The following is a 20,651-nucleotide window of genomic DNA, read 5'->3' as shown; positions in this document are numbered from 1 at the left end:
GACAAAGTAAGATAACGGATATATGAGTGACAGAGTAAGATAATAGATGAATAAATACGTGATGAGGTAAGATAGAGACATGAATACATGGAAAGTAAGAGCGAAAGTGTTGGGGGTAGGGGAATAGGTCGGCGTGGGAGGAAGGGAACAGCTAGCTACAACCATTATGGAGTTGCGTCTGGCGTGGAAGTCGTACGGTTTCTTCATTTTGGTTGTGTGTGGTGGTGATGGGGGGGGGGGGGTGATAAAAACGGCGGGATATTTCACGGTTACTGAACTGAATAGTCTGGAAAGTTAAGTCTGTCTCTTCTTTCTTTCTATGCCAAGGTTGTTTTGAGGGAACGTAGTAGGAATAGGGTGGCGGTGGTGTTTTGTGCTTCGTTTTCTATACAACTTTCGAAAAAAAACAAAAAAAACGGGTACTTTGGCGTTCATCAAGGGGGGGTTTTGCTGCTGCTGCTGCTGGAGACTGTCCTGGTGTTTTGTGAACAGCGAGTTGTCTTTTGTGGGAGAGAGACAGCGATGACGGCAACCAGTAGGTCGTATTTTCATGCTGTATTAATCATTACTGTGTAGATATTTTGTGGAAATTTTTCACACACACACACACACACACACACACACACACACACACACACACAGGCATATATGGATGAATTTATAAGTACAAGGTAGTCTAAGAGAACTCCTGTATTAGTAAGTAAAAGAGAAGGATTTTCGACTAATTTAAATGAATTTTTAAAGGGTTTAATGATACATTCCTTTATATTCACTTGTAGTAAATGTTATGAATATATCTATAAGTGGATAAATGATAATGTTTGATTAAATGAAGCATTACTTACCTATTTCCTTACATAATACGAGTAAGAGAACTATTGTGTACATATTTACAACAGTGTCTGCAGCAATACACTGTCATACAACACTGTCTGCAGCAATACACTGTCATACAACACTACAACAGTGTCTGCAGCAATACACTGTCATACAACACTACAACAGTGTCTGCAGCAATATCCTGCCATACAACACATTTTACAAGTGTCTTCATCAACACGCTGCCATACAACACTACTTACAACAGTGCCTGCAGCAATACACTGCCATACAACACTATTTACAACAGTGTCTGCAGCAATACACTGTCATACAACAGAATTTACAACAGTGTCTGCTACACAACACTGATATTGTTCCTTAATGACTGTAAGTGATTGTATAGAGGATTTTTCGTGGCCAGTATTCTCATGGTAACCCCACGGAGGGAGGATAAGAGCGGAGTCGGGTCCAGGGGGGGAAAGTGGTGGTCATTCAGTTGGACCCCGCTCCACCTACCCTGTCCATCTGGTATGCTCTCGTTCCAAATCTTTTCCGAATGTTTTCGGCGAGGTGTGACGGAGCCCGTCCGTCCTCTCGCTGGCATTTCCTTCAGTCCAACAGATCGTGCGTTCGTCACAGCAGGGAGTGGGTGAGTGAGCGTGTGTCCTATTCCTGTATAGAGTGAGTGAAGTCTCCCGGCCACCCTAGCGATGACTATTTGGTCCTGAGACTCGAGGAAGGCGACTGCTGCTTATCAGGCCTGTGTGAAAACACCTGCAGTTGGATCATGCGTATGCAGGACGTTCCAGCATTACCATCATTACTGTAAGGCAGGCCCTGTCCACCTAACCCCTCTCTCTCTCTCTCTCTCTCTCTCTCTCTCTCTCTCTCTCTCTCTCTCTCTCTCTCTCTCTCTCTCTCTCTCTCTCTGAGGTTACTCCGTTGTCCTTACGAAATGGCAGCAGCGATGCACTGTATGCAAAGTTCCATTTCGTTATTGCTGCGGCGGTGGGTTGAATAAATTACTGCCTTGAATAGTGAGTAACATCGGTTGCTGACACACACACACACACACACACACACACACACCAAGGAATGCGGTGCGGTCGCTCGTGTTCTCCCGGCAAGCGAGCGGTTACGCCACTGTTTATTCATGGTCCAGGTTGCCAAAGGCCATTGTTTGATGTTGCTGGAACGCTGACGGTGCACGAGTTCGTTGGGGGGGGGCGCGGGGTTCGGCGATGCTGGCGTGGTGGGGGATCAGTACACCACGTGGTGGCCTTCATCCCCCTCCACTGGGTGTGTGTGTGTGTGTGTGTGTTTGCGCTCTCCACACTGCCGTAGCGAGTAAGTCTAACCCTTCGTGTGCCTTACCGCCAGACGTGCCGTGGGTGGGGGAGGGGAAGTGTCATCCTGTCTTACGACGTATGATTTAAGTGGTTTTCCCCCCCCTGTCATTACCAGTGGTTGAGGCAGGTAACGTGTAATCGTGTTAAGAGAGTTTTACCATATAGGTTATATCTGCGGAGTGTCTTATACCATATATGTTCCAGGTAGGTACAGATGGTCCATCTTCCCCACCACGTAACCATTGTCTGGTGAGTTGTTTACATGCACCAGCTGTGCTCCGTCTTCATGGCTTATAGAATACTGCCCCTGGAGGACGACCGGTCCATCCTTGAGTATGACCTTATCATCCTGAAGGACGATCGGACCATCCTTGAGTATGACCGTATCATCTTGAAGGACGACCGTATCATCCTTGAGTACGACCGTACCATCTTTGAGTAGGACCGTATCATCCTCGAGCACGACCGTATCATCCTTCAGCACGACCGTATCAATCTGGAGGACGACCGTACCACCCTGAGCACGACCGTACCATCCTGGAGGACGACCGTACCATCCGTGATTCAAGCACGAAGATACCACCCTATTAGCACGGCGGTGCCACCTACATTTACTCCAACCCTTGGCTACGACTTGACGACCCTTGGGTGTGATGGTGACCTGGTCGATGGCCTCCTCCACCCCTGAGGTCAAGTCCAGGATCCAAGGATCATACCGCCTTGTTTACATACTTGATTTATCAAAAGGTGAATATTTTGCTGATAATCTTACATACAGGAGAGTGATGGGCTCAAGTTGTGCGGCTGCATGCAAGAATACACACACACACACACACACACACACACACACACACACACACAAAACCCCGCAATCCTTCGCCTCAGTAGATCAGAGGGGCTCCGGTGATACCGTGTACAGTGCTCGCTTATGTTCCCACTGATCGTATCATTACTCAGGAGTGTGTACGTCATAACTGCGTGACAAGCAGCCAGTTAAAGAAAATGGGTGATGATTGATCTTGTATTGCTAGCATTGGCCTCTATTCTCCCCCCCTCTCTCTCTCTCTCTCTCTCTCTCTCTCTCTCTCTCTCTCTCTCTCTCTCTCTCTCTCTCTCTCTCTCTCTCTCTCTCTCGCCTGTGAGCAAATATAAGCAGAAATGATGCTGTTTAAACTTTTGTGCTATGGAAGATAACCGTGATGTTGTTATCTGGTGCGCAAGACAATTCATGCGACGCGTTCCAGAAACCGTGTCTAAAAGGAAACGGGACGTCCTTGAAAGCCAATTGGTGTGTTCTCTGACCTTGCCAGGATCAGGGGAGGTGGTGTGGTGTGGCGTGGGTGGGGTCAGTCCCATGATCGTGAGCAGCTGTGGTGGTTCCCCATGGAAGGCGTGGTGCAGAAATATGAGAGAGAGAGAGAGAGAGAGAGAGAGAGAGAGAGAGAGAGAGAGAGAGAGAGAGAGAGAGAGAGAGAGAGATCGTTGAGGGGACTGCGAAGCTACGGTGTAGCGCAGGGTGATCTCGGTGAGGGAGTGCCCCATATTTTGTCTTTGTCAGTCAGCGACTTGCCACGGCCGAGTCGGTGTAAACTCAGTGAGGGTGTTGGGTTAGTCGCCCTGGACGAGGCAGCCCCATCAAAGCTAACAGATCGCCAAGATGCATAGCACTGTCGTTCAATCTTACAAAGGAGGATCCGTGGGCAAGACGCCTTACACTCTGCCGAAGCACAGGTTACCACGGAACACCATAAGCAGCTCTTAAAATCAATAGCCAGAACACGATCCAAGACGGGTCACTACAACGCCATTCTCCAAGACCACGCAACAGCCATTGAGCCCCGCGCTACATGCACGTCCGCGCATACAGGTATTACCACCGCCTCTCCCGGCTCCCCGCAATCATTTCCACCCGCTCCGCTGACCTCCTCACGCGCTCTTGAAGATGATTTGATAGATTCAGATCAAAGCGTCGGGACGACCCTTGCTGATACATTACAAAACTGCCCCAGCCTTATCAATAGAGAGAAGTCAGACAACTTTATGAGATGAAAAAAGAATCTGAAAAATTCTGATGAAAGCCAGTCAGCTATCTGGTCATTTTAACAGCTTATAGTCAAAAGAAGAACTTCTACCAGTACACACACACACTTTTTTATGGATAGAGATATGATTCCGGTCTACAAAGAAATCTTATCATACCGACAAATGTACATTTTCTTGTAAAACTGCCATATTCAAACGTCCATTTTGGGTTCGTACAATATTATCAGTTAAAACTGCATTCTCTCTGAGCCATTTTATCCTCCTCTTGTCCCGTGGAGGATCACACAGGGAACACCCCAGACGTCTCTCTCTCTCTCTCTCTCTCTCTCTCTCTCTCTCTCTCTCTCTCTCCCCTGGTGAGTGGTGGAGGTGCTAGTGGTGGGTGTGCTAGTGGGGTGGTGTGGTGGTAGTGCTAGTTGTGGTGGTGGTGGTGGAGGTGCTAGCGGTGGTGGTGGTGGTGGAGGTGCTAGCGGTGGTGGTGGTGGGAGGTGCTAGCGATGGAGGTGCTAGTGGTGCTAGTGGATGTGTGGTGGTGGTGGAGGTGCTAGCGGTGGTGGTGGTGGTGGTGGAGGTGCTAGCGGTGGAGGTGCTAGTGGTGGTGGTGATGGAGTTGCTAGTAGTGGTGGTGGTGGAGGTGCTAGTAGTGGTGGTGATGGAGGTGCTAGTAGTGGTGGTGGTGGAGGTGCTAGTAGTGGTGATGGTGGTGGTGAGAACCCAAGCAGACCCCGGGGGTGTGTGAGGTTCAGGAGACGGTCATTTGTCCAAACTGTCATCAATCACAGTTGGCCAGATGGGTAATCCGGGCCTCTCCTGGCCGGCCAGTTCCCCAGCCCACGGGAATTAACCGTCCAGAAACATTGGCCGGTGTAGATTTATTGTTACGGCTCCCTTGACCTTTTCCTCACCTTTCCCAGTCATTCATTTGATGTCATGGTCGCCGTTTCCTCGCGTGGGGCGAGGTAGCGCGAAGAACAGATGGGCTGAGCCTCGGAGGGAAATTTCCTCACTTGGCTCCTCGCTCTGTTCCTTCTTGTGGGAAAGTGATGCAGGGAGGGAGTCTTCCTCTACGACACGCAGGGAATAGATACATGGGCAGTATTCTTTCTGTCCCACCTACGTTGGGATACATACGTCTGGCTGAGCAAGTTTATTGAGCACCGTCTGTTGCCCTGTGCTCCACATCGCGCTCACGTATGTGCTGTCCACACACACGGAGACATGAATACCGTCGTGACGACGCGGCGGCGGCGTCACCACGCAGTGCCCAGTGCTCGCGTCGTGATGCTGTAGGTGATGCGCCCTCGACCCCCGGTGCACGGAGCGGGCGCATGCGTGTACCTGTTGTCATCGTATTGTACCGTCGTAGCTCCTGCCGGGGGGCATGAGTTACGTCGAGGGAAGGTGTCCAGGTGAGGAGGGGTGTGGGGATGTATCGTAAGGTTATAATATAAGGCGTTGGCGGAGTGGGATTTTTAAGTTACAGATGTGGTGGTAGTGTTTTGACTTCACTATTCTTTGCCCTCTATTCTTTGCCCTCCTTTCACCCTCCTGCATGTTCAGGCCCCGATCACACAAAATCTTTTTCACTCCATCTTTCCACCTCCAATTTGGTCTCCCTCTTCTCCTCGTTCCCTCCACCTCCGACACATATATCCTCTTGGTCAATCTTTCCTCACTCATTCTCTCCATGTGACTAAACCATTTCAAAACACCATCTTCTGCTCTCTCAACCACGCTCTTTTTATTTCCACACATCTCTCTTACCCTTACGTTACTTACTCGATCAAACCACCTCACACCACACATTGTCCTCAAACATCTCATTTCCAGCACATCCATCCTCCTGCGCACAACTCTATCCATAGTCCACGCCTCGCAACCATACAGCATTGCTGGAACCACTATTCCTTCAAACATACCCATTTTTGCTTTCCGAGATAATGTTCTCGACTTCCACACATTCTTCAAGGCTCCCAGAATTTTCGCCCCCTCCCCCACCCTATGATCCACTTCCGCTTCCATGGTTCCATCCGCTGCCAGATCCACTCCCAGATATCTAAAACACTTCACTTCCTCCAGTTTTTCTCCATTCAAACTCACCTCCCAATTGAATTGACCCCCAACCCTACTGTACCTAATAACCTTGCTCTTATTCACATTTACTCTTAACTTTCTTCTTTCACACACTTTACCAAACTCAGTCACCAGCTTCTGCAGTTTCTCACATGAATCAGCCACCAGCGCTGTATCATCAGCGAACAACAACTGACTCACTTCCCAAGCTCTCTCATCCCCAACAGACTTCATACTTGCCCCTCTTTCCAAAACTCTTGCACTCACCTCCCTAACAACCCCATCCATAAACAAATTAAACAACCATGGAGACATCACACACCCCTGCCGCAAACCTACATTCACTGAGAACCAATCACTTTCCTCTCTTCCTACACGTACACATGCCTTACATCCTCGATAAAAACTTTTCACTGCTTCTAACAACTTGCCTCCCACACCATATATTCTTAATACCTTCCACAGAGCATCTCTATCAACTCTATCATATATATATATATATATATATATATATATATATATATATATATATATATATATATATATATATATATATATCTTTCAAACTATTCGCCATTTCCCGCGTTAGCAAGGTAGCGTTAAGAACAGAGGACTGGGCCTCTGAGGCCTCACCTGGCCTCGTTCTCTGTTCCTTTTTGAAAAAAAAAGAATATATATATATATATATATATATATATATATATATATATATATATATATATATATATGTTTTCTCATGTCTGCTCGTTTTAAATATTTGAGACCTTCCAGTTGGGAAAACGCGCTTTTTGTTGTGTGTGTGATTAATAGCTGCGTCTGTGGATGCAAAATGCATTTATGATCTGTCAGTGAATTATTGGTATGTGCTTGCAAATATAATCCTCCACACACTTTTGAAACATTGTAGATGCTGTTGCAACGCTTATATATATATATATATATATATATATATATATATATATATATATATATATATATGTGTGTGTGTGTGTGTGTGTGTGTGTGTGTGTGTGTGTGGAGAGCGAGAGAGAGAGAGAGAGTTTCTTAAGCAGTGTGACACGTCAGCTTTTGGTATGTAGTGTAAACTAACCATGACTCATTTTTTTTCTCTCTCTCTTCCCAGGTGAGTCATGTCGATGCGCGGAACTGTAGGGGGGATGGCTCGAGACTGCGCAGGCTCCTGGTCTGTGGTGCCTCTCCAGGTGAGTGTTCCCAGCTGGACGGACGTGCTCCTTGACCTCCAAGGAACACCTAGTTACCACCAGCCTTGAAGTTCAGCATGACGGGTACACGTCGGGTACACAACCCTTAATTAAGTTCGGCCCTCTGGTGTGATTTCTTGGCCTTCCACCTTGGCCCGCGTATAGGCCACAGATCACAGGCCAGGTCGTCACACTCTCAACGGTCGTACAGTCGTCCTCGAGGGTCGTACCATCGTGTTAAAGCGTCGTATCATCGTGCTAAAGGGTCGTACCGTTATGTTGAAGGTAAGGAACAGCTGTTCCTCTGACCACACAACCCAGGTGATTGAAGTCACACATGGCCACATTGCCGCCCTTCGTTCATCGCCAGGTAGTGTCTGAACAAGGTTGTGTCATAACTACCAGTTGGGCATCTATAACCCAGAAGTTTTCGGAGCACTGGGTGGGCCTCACGGTTCCTAGACAGGGGTAATCACGACCTCGGAGGCAAACGTAACGTAATCACGACCTCGGAGGCAAACGTAACGTAATCACGACCTCGGAAGCAAACGTAACGTAATCACGACCTCGGAAGCCAACGTAACGTAACCACGACCTCGGAAGCAAACGTAACGTAATCACGACCTCGGAAGCCAACGTAACGTAATCACGACCTCGGAAGCAAACGTAACGTAACCACGACCTCGGAAGCCAACGTAACGTAATCACGACCTCGGAAGCAAACGTAACGTAATCACGACCTCGGAAGCAAACGTAACGTAATCACGACCTCGGAAGCCAACGTAACGTAATCACGACCTCGGAAGCAAACGTAACGTAATCACGACCTCGGAAGCCAACGTAACGTAATCACGACCTCGGAAGCAAACGTAACGTAACCACGACCTCGGAAGCAAACGTAACGTAATCACGACCTCGGAAGCAAACGTAACGTAATCACGACCTCGTAAGCAAACGTAACGTAATCACGACCTCGGAAGCAAACGTAACGTAATCACGACCTCGGAAGCAAACGTAACGTAATCACGACCTCGGAAGCAAACGTAACGTAATCACGACCTCGGAAGCCAACGTAACGCATAGGTTAAGCCCTGTGACGTTGTCCCACGACCTGCTTTGTGAGATGAAGAGAAGGAGGGACAGGTGCATAGCTGAGGGGGTTGGGTTGTATGTGAGGGCCTTTTCCAAGACCATCAAACGTCCGCGTCACACCATCCGTGGTACGTGACGGTTGCGTCACACCATCCGTGGTACGTGACGGTTGCGTCACACCATCTGTGGTACGTGACGGTCGCGTCACACCATCCGTGGTACGTGACAGTTGCGTCACACCATCTGTTGTACGTGACGGTTGCGTCACACCATCCGTGGTACGTGACGGTTGCGTCACACCATCTGTGGTACGTGACGGTTGCGTCACACCATCTGTGGTACGTGACGGTTGCGTCACACCATCTGTGGTATACGTGACTGTTGCGACACACCATCTGTGGTACGTGGCGGGTGTGACCACACCATCTATGGTACGTGACGGTTGCGTCACATCTCGTGTCTACCCAAACACTGGTGTACATTCGTTGATGACATGATGGACCAACACTTCAAAGTGTTAGTCTCCTTCTGACGATCCAGGGAGACAGAACAGAACAAGACCCAACACAGCCCCTTGTCTCACGCCTCCACCACCACAGGGAGAGGATCTCGCACCTCCACCACCGCAGGGAGAGGATCTCGCACCTCCACCACCAAAGGGAGAGGATCTCGCGCCTCCACCACCGCAGGGAGAGGATCTCGCGCCTCCACCACCACAGGGAGAGGATCTCGCGCCTCCACCACCACAGGGAGAGGATCTCGCGCCTCCACCACCACAGGGAGAGGATCTCGCGCCTCCACCACTACAGGGAGAGGATCTCGCGCCTCCACCACCACAGGGAGAGGATCTCGCGCCTCCACCACCACAGGGAGAGGATCTCGCGCCTCCACCACCGCAGGGAGAGGATCTCGCGCCTCCACCATCGCAGGGAGAGGATCTCGCACCTCCACCACCATAGGGAGAGGATCTCGAACCATCTATCATTCTTTTTTGATGGCAGCCACCATGTGAAAAAAAAGAAGCTACCGTTTAGGTAATGCATAAATTATTTTGTTTTGCTCATCTTTATGAAGAGGTTCTGCGTGTGGAGATGCTGTCCAGACGGTACCAAGTTGATGTGTGGCCATCCCGTCTCTGTACGTGTGTGTGTGTGTGTGTGTGTGGTAGACCATCTTTGTCGTGTTCTACGTATTATATGTAATGAGTTTCCTCGCGTGTTACGATCCTCCCACAGTTCCAGATACGTTGCAGGGTGTAATATGCCCCTCTCCCTCTCTCCGTAATTGCCTCCTCCTCCTCCTCCTCCTCCCTCCTCTGTGCCTCTCTTATTAACAGCCTCAACCCCAACCCCCACCCTCTCCTCTCCTCCTTATCCTTTTTTTCTCCCAACGTCCAATAAATCTACCATTATCACCCTACCTTTGTTCCATATCGCTCCCCGCTTCTTTTAGATATCATCCACCGTGTCATTCCCCTCTCCCCCATATCCTCCCCATGATAACCACACTCTTATGCACCCCTCTCTCTCTCTCTCTCTCCCCACCCCATAGCCCATTACGCATTCTGCAGTATTTTTTTTTTATTTTGTTCCATTTTGTTGTTGTCTATGCTCCCGAGCTGGTGCCGTCCTAATCCCATCATTGTACCTGTGGACCAACTTCCCACCGGTGCTCACTGTGAGGTAGCATTGTATTGTCCCCTCCTCCCTCGCCACCTGCCACATACCCATCCCTAGGCCTTTCTCCTCGCAGGGGGCCTCCCTCCAGTTGCCGGTGGGGTCTCTGCCTCCCCTGCCTGTCCCGCCTGTTGTCACTCGAGGAAAGTATCATTGGCATGCCTACGCTAGGCTAGGGTGATGGCCGTGCGCTTGGTGAGAGTAAGTTGCGAGGGCGCGAGTCGGATCCATCGTCGGACGATTCCTCCCTCCCTCTACCTCCAGCGTCTGTGCTTCCTCCCTCTACGTCCCGCGTCCGTGTTTCCTCCCTCTACCTTCAGCGTCCGTGCGTCCTCCCCTTACTTCCAGCGTCCGTGTTTCCTCCCTCTACCTCCAGCGTCCGTGTTTCCTCCCTCTACCTCCCGCGTCCGTGTTTCCTCCCTCTACCTCCAGCGTCCGTGCGTCCTCCCCTTACTTCCAGCGTCCGTGTTTCCTCCCTCTACCTCCAGCGTCCGTGCGTCCTCCCCTTACTTCCAGCGTCCGTGTTTCCTCCCTCTACCTCCGGCGTCCGTGCGTCCTCCCTCTACCTCCGGCGTCCGTGCGTCCTCCCCTTACTTCCAGCGTCCGTGTTTCCTCCCTCTACCTCCAGCGTCCGTGCCTCCTCCATCGTTCGCCATGAGTACTTCTGATCACCGTCCTATGATGTCTCGTCTCGTCTCTCCACTCATTGAGCATTGACCCGTTCATATCTTTCTTTCCTTGGCTATTTTTTTTTTCCTTTTCTGTTGTCGTTTGTTGGTTACAGTTTGTGTCTTTGCTTTTGTGGAAATCATTGGCTTGCCTCCACGATCGGCCCCTCATGCCTCCACCTCTGATGCCTGCCGCTCCTCATCTTCTTCCACTCCTGTTCCTCTCTCTCTCTCTCTCTCTCTCTCTCTCTCTCTCTCTCTCTCTCTCTCTCTCTCTCTCTCTCTCTCTCTCTCTCCTCCTAGTCCTTGTTCCGTAGTAATGCTCGTGTTCAGAGTCCGGGGTCTTAGTGTGTGTGTGTGTGTGTGTGTGTGGGTGTGTGTGGGTGTGTTATGCAGCCCGTCTGGTAGGAAACCAGTCTCGTGGTTAGTCAGTTACTGAGCCAACCAACCAGTCTCTCTGCTAGAGAGAGAGAGAGAGAGAGAGAGAGAGAGAGAGAGAGAGAGAGAGAGAGAGAGAGAGAGAGAGAATTGATAGATGGATGGATAGATAGATAGATAGATAGGGAGAGGCATGGTGTACAAGTTATATTTTGCGGTCGTCACTCTGACCATATTCACACATAGGAATTTCTCTTAACTTTTATACACAGTATGATTACTGTCGTCGAATTAAGGAAATGATCAATGTTACAAATGCATCGCTCGCACTAACTACAGTTTACTAGAAAAAAAAATAGAACAAAACCTGTAGATATCAATTGACTGTCATGGCACCTTAACAACAGATGTGATAAATTGAAGGATTTAGTCTAAGAATAAGGTTTGTTTATGTGTTTGTGTGACAGGGTTGATCAGCTGTTTGTGTTTACTGGGCAAGGTTCATGTTTGTTGATGTGAGACAGAGTAAGAGATATGGCCCGGGAGAGCTTTTGCCCAGAGCCACAGTCGGTCAGGAGCGTGTTACACCGCAGGAGCCAAAACCGAAGCGAAGTGATTTGCGTCACCCAAAGAACTTGACCCTTACGTCTTTATAATGAATGGGAAGTGGACACCTCCACCAGGCAACATGTTATCAACAGATGGAATTATTGGTGGTTTCTTTGCAAACGGTGTTGGGGGGGGGGAATGTGAGGATGAGAGAGGAGATAGGAGTAACCGTAGCGAGTTGCACGAGACAAACGAGAGTAAACGATTATGAATCACTGTAGTGGAGGTCGGGTCGGGGAGGCACCGCCCACACGCGGAGAGAAGGACAGGGAATATGGGAAGGGAGACGGCTCAGGAGAGGAAGGAAGTGGAGGGAGAGGCAAGGAGAAGCAAGAGATAGATCTCTCTTAAGGCAAGGAGAAGCAGGGGATAGATCTCTCTTGAGGCAAGGAGAAGCAAGGGATAGATCTCTCTTAAGGCAAGGAGAAGCAAGGGATAGATCTCTCTTAAGGCAAGGAGAAGCAGGGGATAGATCTCTCTTAAGGCAAGGAGAAGCAAGGGATAGATCTCTCTTAAGGCAAGGAGAAGCAGGGGATAGATCTCTCTTGAGGCAGGAGAAGCAAGGGATAGATCTCTCTTGAGGCAGGAGAAGCAAGGGATAGATCTCTCTTGAGGCAAGGAGAAGCGAGAGATAGATCTCTCGTTCAGTCTACAGTAGGGAAGGGGGTTCGAGTGTTCGCAGGGAGAACGTGGAGGACAGGCGTGCGTTTCAACACACGTGAAATGCTGCAACTCGCTGAACAATGGCGGTTGCCCTTCTGGGAAAAGTGTGTGGGTTGCACTGCCCAGAAATGTATGAAGTCATCCTTACAGGAAATGTATTACTGAAAACGTCGACTCTCTGCCTCAAGACAGGACACTTGATACTGACGTATACACAACCCACCGTGAACACCACCAACCACAGGATGACCACCCGACACTGGAATCTGTTTCAGAACGCGAACTTGATAGTGAAAGGAGAAAACGAGAGGAGATAAGCGTAAGATATTGACCTTTTCGCCTGTTCGGAAGCAATGGAGGAGCGGGGGAAAACATGATGCATGAAAGTTGCTGACCATCATCACAGCCAGGTGGGACACACCAGACCCCAAACTTGTGTCGCCAGGGACCAGCCTACCGAGACTCTCTCTCTCTCTCTCTCTCTCTCTCTCTCTCTCTCTCTCTCTCTCTCTCTCTCTCTCTCTCTCTCTCTCTCTCTCCACACACACACGTGAAATCGAGGCATTTCGCCATGAGACCACCGCTGAGCAGTGAGCACCTGTTGGTGGCCCAGTGTCAGGTGGGGGGGAACACAGTATTTAACCTCACGTCGTAGGCCAGTGAGAGAGAGAGAGAGAGAGAGAGAGAGAGAGAGAGAGAGAGAGAGAGAGAGAGAGAGAGAGAGAGACGCGACGCGACGCGACGCGCGCGTGTAACCACAGCAATAACTGTGGACGTTCTTCCAATCTCGGGGACAGAGCAGAGGTCACTTCCACCCACGGTATTTGTACAACTTCCATATCAATTAACCTCATCAACATGCATGAATATTTATTGTCTATTTTTTTTTTCAATGTTTCGTGTAAAACTCTTTTATTCGCTGTGGCTCGTCAATGTGAAGGATGGATTTGATTTTTTTTTTTTCTCTCTCTAGTGTAAACTCTATTGAAGCTTTTGTTGAGGGTTGGTGAACCCGGCGGTCGCCTGGTGCAGTCGATGAACCTGATTGATAGATAGATAGATAGATAGTTATTGGATGGTTCATAGTGTGACTCATGATATTTGAAGGGGATTTCTGCCTCCCGTAGGAGGTACGTGAGAGGGAGCGGGCCTGATGGCTTCCATTGTGGGTATGCTGTTAAGTCACCTTACACATGTTTGACGTATGTTGTGGGTAATTTACCTGTATTATCGTTCGTGGAGGAAGTCCTGACACCGGGTGGTGTAGTCAGATGTAACATGGACTGGTGCAGCCAGACTTAACACGGCAGGTGTAGCCAGTCCTTAACATGAGCTGGTGTAGCCAGCTTCAAAATGGTCTTGAAGATTATAGAGTCACTGGCATCCAGCGCTGGAGGAAAACTTGGATTTGATTAGGTGGAGGTACGAGATGTTATTTTATAAGCCTTACATTCCTGGATGATTCATTCCTCGCATTCCCTCGTCTGTTCACACCTGGCTGCCTCATCTGTGTTCCTCGCTGGTCCTCCCTTGTTATTATGTCGATTCGTTTCCGCCACTACCTTGACCTGATCTCCTCCTCATCAGAGCAGAATGCTGTTTACGTTGTATATATACGTACTAGCGTAGGGGACTCTCGGCAAAACGACAACAGTGTCATTGTGATTTATACAACTGTTGCTTGGCCGTCGGACGCCGTGCAACCTGGGGTGGGTGTGGGAGGTTATGGCGTGAGGAGGAGGAGGGGAATACCATGTTTACCTCGGCGTTGGGAAGAGGCTCTCTGTCATAGTACAGACTAGACACACAGTGTGGGGAGAGAGAGAGAGAGAGAGAGAGAGAGAGAGAGAGAGAGAGAGAGAGAGAGAGAGAGAGAGAGAGAGAGAGAGAGAACATTGATGTCTTGAAGTGTAGACTTGAGGAGGTGCGAATGCTGTCCGTCGTGGAGCTGTAGCGAGGTATGTGTGTTGTGATGTCCTCGTGGTTATCACCTGACGACTGCCGCCAAAGGGGGGGACCTGTTGTACGCTAACTAGTCCCCACCCAGTTCCCGGCGGATCCCAACCCTGGTCTCTTACCTGTTGTGTGATTGTGCTGACCTACCCACTTGTTCTGCCGCCCAGGTGGTAGTGATGATGGCGGTTGTGGTGAGCAGGTGATGGCTATGAATACGATGGTGATGAGGTGAGGATTCTGCTGGTGGTGAGGACGAACTGCTCGCGGGGCGAGGTACTGTGCATGTGGTGAGTGTAGGAAAGGGTACTACGAGTGGGCTGGCGAGAGCCCGACCTTCACTTGGGGCTGCTGCAGCCAGCCCTCCCCCCTTTCCTCCTCCCCCAGGTGCCGCCCCGTGTTGCGGGGTAGTGGGGAGATAGTGGGAGGTGAGGGATGGGGAGTGGTGATGCCAGATAGTGGGTGGGGAGTGGTGATGCGAGACAAATTGCTCCCCGGGACTCCTCTCTTGTGTTAGTCCAGCCCAGCCACCCCCGAGCCTCACCTTGCGACCACCTGCCGTGTGTTGTCTGGAAACCTTTAACCCCTTCTCCAGGTTTTTTTTTTTTTCTTTTTCCTTACAATTTACAAGAGATATTTGTAAATGGGTGATTGTTGAATTTAGTCACTTGTAAGTCCAGCACAAGGAATGAATACGAAATTATCAGAAAATCTGGCCTGGACTACAACGAGGGATTTTGTAAAAGCCGGAGAATATGTATGAGTATATATATATATATATATATATATATATATATATATATATATATATATATATATATATATATATATATATTTTTTTTTTTTTATACTTTGTCGCTGTCTCCCGCGTTTGCGAGGTAGCGCAAGGAAACAGACGAAAGAAATGGCCCAACCCCCCCCCCCCCCCCATACACATGGACATACACACGTCCACACACGCAAATATACGTGTGTGGACGTGTGTATGTACATGTGTATGGGGGGGGGGGGGGGGGTTGGGCCATTTCTTTCGTCTGTTTCCTTGCGCTACCTCGCAAACGCGGGAGACAGCGACAAAGTATAAAAAAAAAAAAAAAAAAATATATATATATATATATATATATATATATATATATATATATATATATATATATATATATATATATATATATTATCCCTGGGGATAGGGGAGACAGAATACTTCCCACGTATTCCCTGCGTGTCGTAGAAGGCGACTAAAAGGGGAGGGAGCGGATGGCTGGAAATCCTCCCCTCTCTTGTCTTTTTTTTTAATTTTCCAAAAGAAGGAACAGAGAAGGGGGCCAGGTGAGCATATTCCCTTAGAGGCCCAATCATCTGCTCTTAACGCTACCTTGCTAACGCGGGAAATGGCAAATAGTATAAAATATATATATATATATATATATATATATATATATATATATATATATATATATATATATATATATATATGTGTGTGTGTGTGTGTGTGTGTGTGTGTGTGTTTGTGTATTATATATATATATATATATCCCCCCATTAACACAGGAAACCGGTTTAGGATGGTTGCCAGCCAGTATGTGTTGAACTGATGATACTTCATGATGATGTTTTAAAGTAGAAATATTTATACGCTGACTCTCCACGGGTTCTGGGACGATATTTGACCCCCTATTGACCTCGAAGGTACGATTCTTTTAGTGCGATGGTACACGCACCCTTCGGTCAGATGTGGCCTCTTGACCTGAGGTGCGTTGACCGTTAAGGATCAAGTGGAAGGTCCTGGTGTCATACCGTCGTGTTCAAGGGGTCGTCGTGCTGAAGGGGTTCACAGTTTGGCGCCCTTTGCGACAGTCGTTGTGGAGACTCTGGTATAGCAGAGTGACCCCTGGGATGTTTGCCGGGAGTTGCCAGCAAAGAAAACGTAACGGCCCCTGGTGGTCGAACGAAAAGTGGTTGTAAAGTTTACTTATGTGAATAACAGTGGTGATATAATGGCGAACTACGAAACGACATGATTACACGAAATTATAAGTATATTAGAAAGACACTTGCAGATAATCATGATGATATTACGTGCGTATTTAGAAAATTAAACAATGAAACTATAAAATGCATGAAGTATTACGTATACATTTAAATATAAGATATTTATGAAGTATGAGTAAATCATTCTAAAGAACATCAGTCCTCCCTCCCTCCTTCCCTCCCTGTGGAAAAGGAAGTGATTTAATGTGGAAGAGGAAGTAGGCAGAAGTCCTGAATAAGGTGTTCACCAGAGACCAAGAGTTTAACCACAAGTCCCCCACACCCAGCAATTTGTTAAGTGAATGTGTCTCCAGATGTACGTACTGCACCGGCTGGGGAAGATGTGTGTGTGTGTGTGTGTGTGTGTGTGTGTGTGTGTGTGTGTGTCGTGATCTCCCCCTTAATGATCGGCTTGGGCCCCCCCTTTTTTTTTTTATTATAGCTCCCTCGTTGGACCATGGTAATGTGGACTAGTAATTAGGGGTTAAGTAACGACCCATGACCTGCCTTGGTGCGTAGGAGTGGTTTGGCTGCTCCCCCTACACACCACCCACCTCTCTCTCTCTCTCTCTCTCTCTCTCTCTCTCTCTCTCTCTCTCTCTCTCTCTCTCTCTCTCTCTCTCTCTCTCTCTACCAAGAAGCAGGCCACCTTCAAGAAGACAGGCCCGGTGTTCTTGCCGTATCTCCCGGACTGTTTGTGGCTGCAGATGGTAGGTAGGGCAGCTCGACCATGAGGAGGGCTGGCTAGATGCGCTCCCCCCTGCCACACGGGGTGGGTGGGTCATCCTGCTGAGGAGGACGAGTTGAGGAGCGGAGTTAAGGTCGTGTTTGTAGGGTCGGTGTGGAGCTGAGCTGAGTAAGGTCCTGGTGCGTCCTGTTCTCCTATTGCCACCGTGTCGAGGTAGTTTTGTGTGGACTTAGAAAGTACTGATTTAGTAGTAGTAGTAGAAGTAATAGTAGTAGTAGTAGTAGTAGTAGTAGTATTAGTAGTAGTAGTAGTACTAATAGTAGTGATAGAAGTGTTATTATATAATTATTACTATTATTATTATTATTATTATTATTATTATTATTAGTAGTAGTAGTAGTAGTAGTAGAAGGAGTAGAAGTAGTAGCAGTAGTAGAAGCATTAGTGATGGAATTATTATTATTATTATTATTATTATTATTAGTAGTAGTAGTAGTAGTAGCAGTAGTAGTAGTGTTAACGTTTCTCGTAATTATTTTTTTATTTTTATTATACTTTGTCGCTGTCTCCCGCGTTTGCGAGGTAGCGCAAGGAAACAGACGAAAGAAATGCCCACCCCCCCCCCATACACATGTATATACATACGTCCACACACGCAAATATACATACCTACTCAGCTTTCGTAATGATTAAGGTAATTACTAGGTCATTACAGTTACAGTTACAGTTTCATGAATGAAGGTTTGTAGCAGGTATGAGTAGCAAGTGATTCGGGTGGCATGTATGAAATTTTGAGTGGTGTACATTAGTTCTGGGATGAACCATCGTGATGTTAGGTCTTGTACCCGGGAGGCGAGCGTGGGCCTTGGCTGGGGGGGGAGAGGGAAATGAGGGATTGGATCCCATAGGGACGCCACATCATCATATTAAATCACACACACATTTTCTACCCTCTCTCTCTCTCTCTCTCTCTCTCTCTCTCTCTCTCTCTCTCTCTCTCTCTCTCTCTCTCTCTCTCTCTCTCTCACCCGGGGTGGAGAGTGTTTGATCGGGGGGTTGTTGTAATGCGAGATGAATGTTGGTTCGTAAGGAAGACGAATGTTGTAATTGAGAAGGATCTTGGATCATAATTTTTTTTTCTCTCTCTCTCTCTCTCTCTCTCTCTCTCTCTCTCTCTCTCTCTCTCTCTCTCTCTCTCTCTCTCTCTGGGTGGAAAATATATTGGATGATGTTAAGTTACGAGGAGCGAGGACGGGGGGTGGGGGGTTATGATGGCCCTGAGATACGTACGTGTTGACGAGAGTTAGAGCCTTGTGTTGCCACTTTCCTGGGGTGAGTGTATAGCCTTGTATTGCCACGTTCCTGGGGGAAGTGTATAGACTTGTATTGCCACGTTCCTGGGGTGAGTGTATAGCCTTGTGTTGCCACGTTCCTGGGGTGAGTGTATAGCCTTGTGTTGCCACGTTCCTGGGGTGAGTGTATAGCCTTGTATTGCCACGTCCTGGGGTGAGTGTATAGCCTTGTATTGCCACGTTCCTGGGGGGGAAGTGTATAGCCTTGTATTGCCACGTTCCTGGGGTGAGTGTATAGCCTTGTATTGCCACGTTCCTGGGGTGAGTGTATAGCCTTGTGTTGCCACGTTCCTGGGGTGAGTGTATAGCCTTGTATTGCCACGTTCCTGGGGTGAGTGTATAGCCTTGTGTTGCCACGTTCCTGGGGGGAGTGTATAGCCTTGTATTGCCACGTTCCTGGGGGGAGTGTATAGCCTTGTATTGCCACGTTCCTGGGGTGAGTGTATAGCCTTGTGTTGCCACGTTCCTGGGGGGAGTGTATAGCCTTGTATTGCCACGTTCCTGGGGTGAGTGTATAGCCTTGTGTTGCCACGTTCCTGGGGGGAGTGTATAGCCTTGTATTGCCACGTTCCTGGGGGGGAAGTGTATAGCCTTGTATTGCCACGTTCCTGGGGGGAAGTGTATAGCCTTGTATTGCCACGTTCCTGGGGGGAGTGTATAGCCTTGTGTTGCCACGTCCTGGGGTGAGTGTATAGCCTTGTATTGCCACGTTCCTGGGGGGAAGTGTATAGCCTTGTATTGCCACGTTCCTGGGGGGGAAGTGTATAGCCTTGTATTGCCACGTTCCTGGGGGAAGTGTATAGCCTTGTATTGCCACGTTCCTGGGGGGAAGTGTATAGCCTTGTATTGCCACGTTCCTGGGGTGAGTGTATAGCCTTGTGTTGCCACGTCCTGGGGTGAGTGTATAGCCTTGTATTGCCACGTTCCTGGGGGGAAGTGTATAGCCTTGTATTGCCACGTTCCTGGGGGGGAAGTGTATAGCCTTGTATTGCCACGTTCCTGGGGTGAGTGTATAGCCTTGTGTTGCCACGTTCCTGGGGGGGAAGTGTATAGCCTTGTATTGCCATGTTCCTGGGGGAAGTTTAATACGGGCAGGTTTCCAGGTATGTACATTTTTGTAGTTACGCTAAGAGATCGTTAGGGGTAAATTGTGGTAACCAGCGGAGGAAGGGAGAGGGATTGGTCGTCGTATATTGGATCCTTGATGACGTGGAGACCTTTGTGATACGAGAGAGAGAGAGAGAGAGAGAGAGAGAGAGAGAGAGAGAGAGAGAGAGAGAGAGAGAGAGAGAAAAAAAAAAATTGAAATTCATAAAAGAAATCTGATGATGTAGTGGTAATTAAACCCCTGGCTTCATTAGCTACGGGGAAGGTAATTAAGTATAGGAAACCAGTAGCTGTGTCAGCTTCCCTAATTAGTTGTTATAAATCTTTTTGTCTCGTTTCGTTATTGTGGAGGTGAGATGCGTTCCGTTGCTTGAGTTCGTAGGCCACAGCGACCGCCCGCGCGCCGGGTTAGGTCAGAACCTGTGGACTCTGCCGCCGGTGTGTCGGTGGATATGAAGCAAAACTGTGACGCGTTAATTGTACGGGTGAAGCTGAGCTCGTTAGCTGATGCGGGCATTGGAGGATCCTCTTCCCCCATCTTACGTTAGCTGATACGAACAGTGGGGACCCTCACCCTACCTTCCGTTAGCTGATACAAGCAGTTGGGACCCTCACCCTACCTTTCGTTAGCTGATACGAACAGTAGGGACCCTCCCTCCCACCTTTCGTTAGCTAATACGACCGATGGGGACCATCCCCTCACCTTTCGTTAGCTGATACGAACATTAGACAACCTTCCCCCTACTTTTCGTTAGCTGACACGAACAGTAGGGACCCTCCCCCGACCTTCCGTTGGCAGATACGAACAGTGGGGACCCTCCCCCATCTTCATTTAGTACTTCTACTCCTTTGCCTCCTCACCTGGCACCCTCCCCCACATCCCCTCATCTGTCCTTCGTCTCCTCCCCTCCTTCACCTGTCGCCCGTTCCCTTCATCCTCCCATGCCT

The 20,651-nt window shown here is 48.7% G+C and overlaps 1 protein-coding gene across 7 annotated transcripts in view; it reads left to right on the top strand.

Annotated features, from left to right (window-relative positions):
- spri (Src homology 2 domain-containing protein sprint) overlaps nucleotides 1-20,651 on the top strand; it is a 558,675-nt gene that overhangs the window by 278,462 nt on the left and 259,562 nt on the right. For 5 of the 7 annotated variants that reach the window (XM_071661630.1, XM_071661633.1, XM_071661632.1 and 2 more), the window contains one exon: nucleotides 7,411-7,489. The exons of the other annotated variants lie outside the window; for them this stretch is intronic. In XM_071661630.1, the coding sequence (XP_071517731.1) occupies nucleotides 7,411-7,489 (79 nt within the window). The remainder of the gene's footprint in view (nucleotides 1-7,410; nucleotides 7,490-20,651) is intronic. 7 annotated transcript variants of the gene reach the window in all.

The sequence above is a fragment of the Panulirus ornatus genome, chromosome 5 (assembly GCF_036320965.1).
Source record: "Panulirus ornatus isolate Po-2019 chromosome 5, ASM3632096v1, whole genome shotgun sequence".
Classification (NCBI taxonomy): domain Eukaryota; kingdom Metazoa; phylum Arthropoda; class Malacostraca; order Decapoda; family Palinuridae; genus Panulirus; species Panulirus ornatus.
This window is presented reverse-complemented; position numbering and strand designations above follow the sequence as displayed.